This window comes from Xenopus laevis, chromosome 9_10S, assembly GCF_017654675.1.
Source record: "Xenopus laevis strain J_2021 chromosome 9_10S, Xenopus_laevis_v10.1, whole genome shotgun sequence".
NCBI classification, from domain to species: domain Eukaryota; kingdom Metazoa; phylum Chordata; class Amphibia; order Anura; family Pipidae; genus Xenopus; species Xenopus laevis.
Window position 1 is genome coordinate 115,469,343 of NC_054388.1, and position 8,169 is coordinate 115,477,511.

The 8,169-nt window shown below is 47.5% G+C and overlaps 1 protein-coding gene across 1 annotated transcript; it reads left to right on the forward strand.

Annotated features, from left to right (window-relative positions):
• Positions 1 to 226: 226 nt before the first annotated feature.
• On the forward strand, positions 227 to 7,872 carry LOC108704190 (phosphatidylinositol transfer protein beta isoform-like). Its single transcript, XM_041578392.1, has 12 exons — positions 227 to 374; positions 791 to 821; positions 912 to 1,057; positions 1,904 to 1,995; positions 2,103 to 2,110; positions 3,275 to 3,349; positions 3,485 to 3,568; positions 4,356 to 4,433; positions 4,587 to 4,697; positions 4,923 to 5,045; positions 5,134 to 5,205; positions 7,176 to 7,872. The coding sequence occupies exons 1-11, from the start codon at positions 355 to 357 to the stop codon at positions 5,179 to 5,181; spliced, it is 816 nt and encodes a 271-aa protein (XP_041434326.1). The 5' UTR covers positions 227 to 354; the 3' UTR covers positions 5,182 to 5,205; positions 7,176 to 7,872.
• Positions 7,873 to 8,169: the final 297 nt, after the last annotated feature.

Here is an 8,169-nt window from a genome sequence, read left to right on the forward strand (position 1 = left end):
CAGCACATCATTTCCCCGCGTGTTTCTCAGGAATCAGGAAGCTCCAATAACAGGAATCTCCGCCTTCCCACAATGCCCAGTGCCGGGGCTCTCGGTGTTTGTTTATATGATCGGCCGGAACTGATAACTCCGGAGCCAATCGCCTGTAGCCCCGTCTCCTAGCAACCGCCCTATCTCGTCTCTTGGCAACGTGTAAACAGCTGCATTCGCGACGCGAGTAGATGACGTCATTCTCCAGCCGCCGGCGCCCCACCCGGAAGCGGCAGAAGCATGTGTCCCTCCTACCTGACTGGGCGGCCTGGTTTCCGGTTTCCGGCCTGAGTTGCAGGGGGAAGAGAAGCGGAGGCAGGAGAGATGGTTCTGATGAAGGAATTGTAAGTGGCGCCGGCGGCCTCGGGGGAGACTCGTCAGGGATCCGGGGGGGTCTGTGAGGTTCTGGCGGTGACTGAGGGAGGGGTCACTGGTTTGTTCTCTGCCTCCCGCACTGTCCGCTGAGTGAGGGGCCCGAGTGTGGGCGTGTCGGGTACAAGTGGGGGGCAATTACATGTCAGGGAGTTGGGGCTCAGTCTGTAGCAGTGACAGGAGCTGGTGGGGCTATTGTGAGTGTATCAGGGGCAGTTGGACTAGAACATGGGGCACAATGAGGTTGTTGTTATTATTGTATACAGGCCGCAGTGCATGCTGGGTAACAGACCATTCCTACAATCTCTGCTCGTGGGGCTGAAGCTTCATGTTGGGGCACAATGTGAGGGAACGTAGGAAACTAATAAATATCTTTCCTTTCCCTCAGCCGAGTTGTACTGCCTGTGTCAGTGGAAGAGGTGAGTGTATAGTGTGTGACATATATATATATATACGTGATATAAATAAGACATAATATACATAATATATACGTGTTGTTTGTCCCTCAGTATCAGGTGGGGCAGCTGTTCTCTGTGGCGGAGGCGAGTAAAGACAACACAGGAGGAGGGGAAGGGATCGAGGTGCTTAAGAACGAGCCGTATGAGAAGAATGGAGAGAAAGGACAATACACACACAAGATCTACCACTTACAGAGGTGACTGACTGATACATCTATGGACTCTCACTGACACATCGTGGCCATTACTAGTGATCCAGCACAAGAGCCACTGGCCACCCAACAATCAACTGTATATAGATAGACATCCAGCATTGGAATTTACACAGGCTTATTTCAAGGGGTGCACCCCAATTAGTGTGTTCACCTCCACAACCTTCAAACGACATCAAAGATAGGTAGCAGCACTCCCATAATAGAATAAAACCGCATTTATTTCAGAATTACATCTGGCACAGCAATGTTTCTGACCTCCTGGTCCTTTTTTTGGCTTGAAAAAGGACCAGGAGGTCCAAAACGTTGATGTGCCAGATGTAATTCTGAAATAAAGGCGGTTTTATTCTATTATGGGAGTGCTGCTACCTATCTTTGATGTCACCCAACAATCAACTATCAAGTTAGACTTAAGTAAAGTGCCCAGAGGCTGATATGCAGTTAACCCTCTATATCTGCTGCTGAGACTGTGCTTGGGACACACAGACACACGCGCACACACACATACACACATACACTCACACACGCATACACACATACACTCGCACACGCATACACACATACACATACACGCATACACACATACACTCACACACACATACACACACACACACGCATACACACATACACTCACACACGCATACACACATACACTCACACACGCATACACAAACACACATACACACAAAGAGCAGACACAGCAAATACCAGAGAGGCTGAGGAGATACTGTGGGTTTAGTACTTTATACCCAGGCAGATAAATAGGGGTCAAAGGCCATTCAGGACTCTGTCTGTCTCCTTCTTGTTTATCATTGATTTATTTTCTCTCAGTAAAGTCCCAAGTTTTGTGAAGATGTTGGCGCCAGAAGGGTCCCTGGTGTTTCATGAGAAAGCCTGGAACGCCTACCCCTACTGCCGCACAAGTACGTCCCACACACTCACCCCTTTTATATTCTGGGTAACTGCAACATATCCCATGTGTAACCCTTCTTTATTCTCTCTCCTGTTCCTGACACTCGTCCTGCTCCAGTCGTCACGGTAACTATAACGTTTTGTCATTTATAGTTTTGTATTTGTTGTTTCTTGTACTGTAACTGCTTGCACTGAGTGTTGTGTGGCAGAGACAATACATACCACACCAGGCAGCGGGTTGTGGGATATTTGTATTTATACATATGGGAGGAGGAGGTGCCATATTGATTCCCTTAGACAGTACAGTATGAGGGTATAGCTTGTTGTGTGCCCAGAACATTCCTTCTCTGTATATTTGTATTTATACATATGGGAGGAGGAGGTGCCATATTGATTCCCTTAGACAGTACAGTATGAGGGTATAGCTTATTGTGTGCCCAGAACATTCCTTCTCTGTATATTTGTATTTATACATATGGGAGGAGGAGGTGCCATATTGATTCCCTTAGACAGTACAGTATGAGGGTATAGCTTATTGTGTGCCCAGAACATTCCTTCTCTGTATATTTGTATTTATACATATGGGAGGAGGAGGTGCCATATTGATTCCCTTAGACAGTACAGTATGCGAGTGTAGCTTATTGTGTGCCCAGAACATTCCATGTCTTTGTATATATATGTAAATCAGTGGGAGGTACCATGATTTAAGCTGACAGTATGAGCTTAATTAGAGGCTGTTTATTCCATGATCGGCCTGCGTGTGGATGGGTGATGCCTGTAATGGTAGCAGAATGTGCAGCAGATGGGACAGGGTGTACAGGAAGGTGCTGGTACATTGGGTGTCACCGATAAGTCTGTCAATGTTTAACTCAAGCAGGCGCTGGGATCATTAGGACAAGAGCTGTCAGTCCCATATCCCTTTGCCTAGGCTCTATGACAAATTAGGCATTGCCTAAGCACTCCCATGATAAAATCTAACATTCCAACACATTACCATGTGTTGACCTGTGCCTAGTAAGCCTCAACTTCCCTATCCCGTATAACCATAGGGAGAGAGAAAACGGCAAAGTCTTCTTCATTTCCATATCGGTCAAAGTTGACCAATCACAAGAGGACTTTCCAATCCATGTTAAAGACTGCCTGTCAAACAACATAGCCTTTTGCCTACTATAGATTCCTCCCTGCCATACAAAGTATAGGAAGACCCACAGCCTTCTATGACAAGAGCTGTCAGTCCCATATCCCTTTGCCTGCTCAGTGGTGTTGGTGATTAACTTATTTCTCTCACAGAATGAATATATGAAAGACGACTTCTTTGTGAAAATTGAGACCTGGCACAAACCGGACTTTGGGGAACAGGAGAATGTGAGTCGCCCCTTAACCCTTTCCCCACCCTGAGCCTGCCCCCTTACATTCATGTCTCCCTTCAATCTCTGCCTCTCTGTGTATCACCCTAATTCTCCTTCTCATTGTTCCCCCTTCTGCCTCCCTCACTCCCAGGTACATGGACTGGACTGTGACACGTGGAAAGAGGTGGAAGTTGTGCCCATAGACATCGCTGATCGATCCCAGATAAACGAGGGTGTAAGTAGCACTGCCCCCCAATACTCCTACACTTGCCTTCCCTTACTCTCATACTTGCCCACACTTACCCTTACACTCATCCTCACTCTTATATTCACATTCACTCACTCTTACTCGCCATTCCTTACTCTCATAGTCACTATCACTTACGCTCATCCTCCCCCTAACACTCGCCTTCCCGCCCCCCAACACTCGCCTTTCCGTCCCCTAAGGGCAGAGACACACGGGGAGATTAGTCCCCCAGCGACAAATCCCCTCTTCTTTGGGCAACTAATCTCCCCACAATGCCTTACCGCTGGCTAGAATCTAAATCACTGGCGAGATGGCATAGTGCTTTGTTTTCCAAAGTTGCCCAAAGTTTCCTCGTGAGGAAGAGTCGACTTAATCTCCCAGAATCTCCACGTGTGTCTCTGCCCTAACACTCGCCTTTCCACCCCCTAACACTCGCCTCACTCTGTTATACAGGTAGCTAGAATCTCAGCTGCCATAAAGCAGGACAGGACTGTTGCTTACAATGGGGATCAGATAGGATCTGTGCAGCTACTGGGACAGAATGTTCTGTTATACAGATAGCTAGAATCTCAGCTGCCATAAAGCAGAACAGGACTGCTGCTTACAATGGGGATCAGATAGGATCTGTGCAGCTACTGGGACAGAATGTTCTGTTATACAGATAGCTAGAATCTCAGCTGCCATAAAGCAGGACAGGACTGTTGCTTACAATGGGGATCAGATTATATTTTAACCTTTACCTTTAAAATTTAACCCCCCTTTGTTTTGCTTTTAGGATTACAAAGCAAATGAGGATCCAGCAATCTACAGGTCGGAGAAGACAGGTCGGGGACCCTTGAACAAGGATTGGAAGGTTCAATATTTCTATTAGTGTGTGTGTGTGTATGTGTATATATATATATATATATATATATATATATATATGTGTATATACACACACACACTTACATTATAGTATATATTTATTGTAGCCGTTTTGTTAAGCTGATTGCCACTGTCTCTGCAGAAGGAGTTGGCCAACAACCCGTCGAGCCCTCACATGTGTGCCTACAAGCTGGTCACGGTGAAGTTCCAGTGGTGGGGCCTTCAGGGAAAAGTAGAGCGGTTTATTCACAAGGTACCAGTGACCCCCTATTCTGTGTCTGGGCACAGTCACTCTCCCCATTAATTATTTGCCCTTTATCTCACCCAACCATCTCCCCTGGTAAAGGTGCCCTGCCAGTTCTATTCATTATATAAAGTATCACCTGTATTTTAAGGAGAAATCTTGAACTTGTGGGCTGAACCCATCCTCCTTATTCTCCGGCTAATCCTACATGGTATTTCCGTTCTCCCTTTGCAGCAAGAGAAGCGCCTTTTCACCAACTTCCACCGGCAGCTTTTCTGCTCGTTGGACCGATGGGTGGATCTGAACATGGAAGACATCCGCCGTATGGAAGACGAGACACAGAAGGAACTCGATGAGGTGAGCAAGGTCCGATTGGTTTGATAATCAAAATTATTGGGTTCTGTTCATAAACCTAAAACATGTGATTTGATCTCCGTGTCCTCAGATGCGACAGAAAGGAACAGTCCGGGGAATGTCTGCCAAGGATGAATAAGTTCCTGCCGTCCCGCACTCACGGGTGAGAGAACCTTTCTCAGATGCTAGTGCTGCAGAACTCACACTCACCACAGGGAGTATACTGGGGATCACTCAGTCTCTCATGAACAGCCAGTGACCATTTAGTGGCATTTTGGGTTTTCTCTGTCCTTTAGATTTTAAATAATAAATCCTTTTCCACCATAGCTGTGATCCTTAGGCATTTCTTAAACCAGTATGTACTTTTATTATATATTTATATAGGTATATATGTGTGTTTGTAGTAGAACATTCTCTGTACAATATTCAGTGATATTCGCTATTTCTTACACTTTCTTCTGAGAATTCTGTTTGCCATGGACACTGATTAGTGAGCTGAGTTTCTAGCCATTATCCCCAAGCACCTCTCAATAAGAGCAAACTGGCCCAGGGCACCTCCATAGGGAGCTTGTGGCACCATTTTTCCTTTTACTCCCTCCTGTTTCTATGGCTGGTGCTTGCTCAGCATAACCCGTTATCCAGAAAGCTCTGAAATGCCACACTGCCCATTCCCATGGTGCCTTGATTAAACAATGTGTGTCTCAGTCATTTGGCCCATAAACTGGCTAACAAATTGCTAGCAGTGTGTACCATAGGTAGCAGGGAAGCCACAGTAGGAAATTAGATTTGAGAGGAGGCACAGAGGAGGAGGAGGCACAGGGGAGGAGGAGGCACAGGGGAGGAGGCAGAGAGGAGAGGGCAGCACAGGGGAGGAGGAGGAGGCAGAGGAGGAGGCAGAGAGGAGAGGGCAGCACAGGGAGGAGGAGGAGGCAGAGAGGAGAGGAGGAGGAGGCAGAGAGGAGAGGGCAGCACAGGGGAGGAGGAGGAGGCAGAGAGGAGAGGAGGCAGAGAGGAGAGGGCAGCACAGGGAGGAGGAGGAGGCAGAGAGGAGAGGAGAAGGAGGCAGAGAGGAGAGGGCAGCACAGGGGAGGAGGCGGAGAGGAGGAGGAGGCAGAGAGGAGAGGGCAGCACAGGGGAGGAGGAGGAGGAGGAGGCAGAGAGGAGAGGGCAGCACAGGGGAGGAGGAGGAGGCAGGGAGGAGAGGGCAGCACAGGGGAGGAGGCAGAGAGGAGAGGGCAGCACAGGGGAGGAGGCACAGGAGAGGAGGAGGAGGCAGAGAGGAGAGGGCAGCACAGGGGAGGAGGAGGAGGCACAGGAGAGGAGGAGGCAGAGAGGAGGAGGAGGCAGAGAGGAGGAGGCTGCCTAACTTTGAGGAATGGAGGAGAAGGAGGTTCGAGCAGAGCACTTTTGGGACTGAGAAAGGGAAGAAGATGATGTCACTGCAGTAGAAAAGCGATTTGAGAAGGTAGAGGTTATGGAAAGGGCCAGTTGGGATTGTTCACTGGAGATGACTCATTCTGCAGCTAAATTCAGAGTTTAGAGGCCGAGTCTCAGCCATGATATAACCACCCCCCATATATTACCAGGACCATAAGTGGTCCTCTGTCCCCACTGGTATCTGATGATTCCCTCTGCACTTTCCCGTTCCTCCCATTCATATTATATGCTGCCTGGCATCGTGCACTGCGTTTGCTGAATGTTTATTCTGAGCCTTTATCTTGCCAATGACTATTGAACTACAACTCCCAGCAAAGAAATCACAATGTTTTGATCCAACAGCTGAAAGGAGACACTGTTTAAGATCAGCAAAGAGACAGGATATTTAAAATATATCTCTAAAGAATTTCAAGACCATGTTGAAACCTTTATTAATGCGTGTGACTGTACAAGGCAAGTGACCTCATAGCACATCACTTTATTACCCATTGCTTTGTGTACAGGAATACATTGTGCATTACACTCATGGGCCTAAAAGCACCCTCAATAAAACAAACTCCAAAACATTTCCCATTCAGATTAAGGCTATTATCTGTGTCAGGCCCACTGGATTGGAGTCCCCTGACTGTAACCTTGTTCCATCTCTGAAATGGAAAGCTTGTTTGATATTGAGAAATGCTGTTTGTTTCCTGGCAGATTCCCCTCAGCTGGAGCCTGTCCTCTGTCCCTCCTCTCATCTGCTGGACGGAGCCTGGGCACATTTGGATTTGGGATGAAAAGCTGATGGAACTTCTCTCTCACCTCCCTGATACTACTTTACATCCTCCACCTTCGTTAACCCTTCTGGTTCCCTTCCATTTCTCCATCTATTTCCCTGATTTCCACTCTGGTTCTTCAGAACAGAACTCTGCAGCACCTCGGCCTTCTCTCCTTCAACCAGCAAGTGGCATCAGACTTTGGGGGGGGTTGATATCAGACACTAAGCCCTGACAATGAGACTTTCCTTTTCGGAGGTGAGAGCGTTGCTTGGTGGGGTAAAGCAAATTACCCTATCACCCTGAAAGAAGGGAGTTCTCATCAAGCAGCACTTGACATGTTTATACCCCCAAACTGTCCCCTCTTCCCTGTGCCAGGAGGTTGTACAGAAGCAGAGGAAGGGCTGTGTTGTCTCTCCATCTTGTATTTTAAAGTTCTTCATTGATTTGTTCTGTACTGCAGGGTCCAGAGACATGAGCTAAGGGACCACGAGGGGAAGAAATTAATGGGGCTGTGATCCTGCCTGGGGCTGGAGGGCAGAGGGGTTGTTAGATTTTTCTTGTTTGTTTTTCCATTTCCTTTTATGTTTTTTACAGGGATCATGGTAACATTTATTGTAATAAACAAAGTCAAGGAGCGCGTGGTTACTTTTCCTTACGTGCCGCAATGTGTGAGGGGGATTCAGTAGTCAGGCTTTTTGGGGGGCTTTATCATATAGGGATGTGAATACTGGGATGAGCCCTTATTTGCTGCAGCATCATGGGCTGGGGAATGTTTCGCCTGCGACGCTGCCGAGTCCAGTGGGACAGAGACAGATAATGGAAAATCATACCGAGATTTTCTTTTCCTGGACTGTAACATGGCAGAGGGCACGATTGGGCTAATCCCCTCGCCGAGTGAAGGACAGAAAATGATATATAAAAATATGTCTTCC

Coding starts and splice junctions, on each gene's coding strand:
- LOC108704190 (XM_041578392.1), top strand. CDS start 355: ATGGTTCTGATGAAGGAATT. Junction 3,350..3,484: donor ACTTTGGGGAACAGGAGAAT/GTGAGTCGCCCC, acceptor CCTCACTCCCAG/GTACATGGACTGGACTGTGA. Junction 4,434..4,586: donor CCTTGAACAAGGATTGGAAG/GTTCAATATTTC, acceptor CTGTCTCTGCAG/AAGGAGTTGGCCAACAACCC.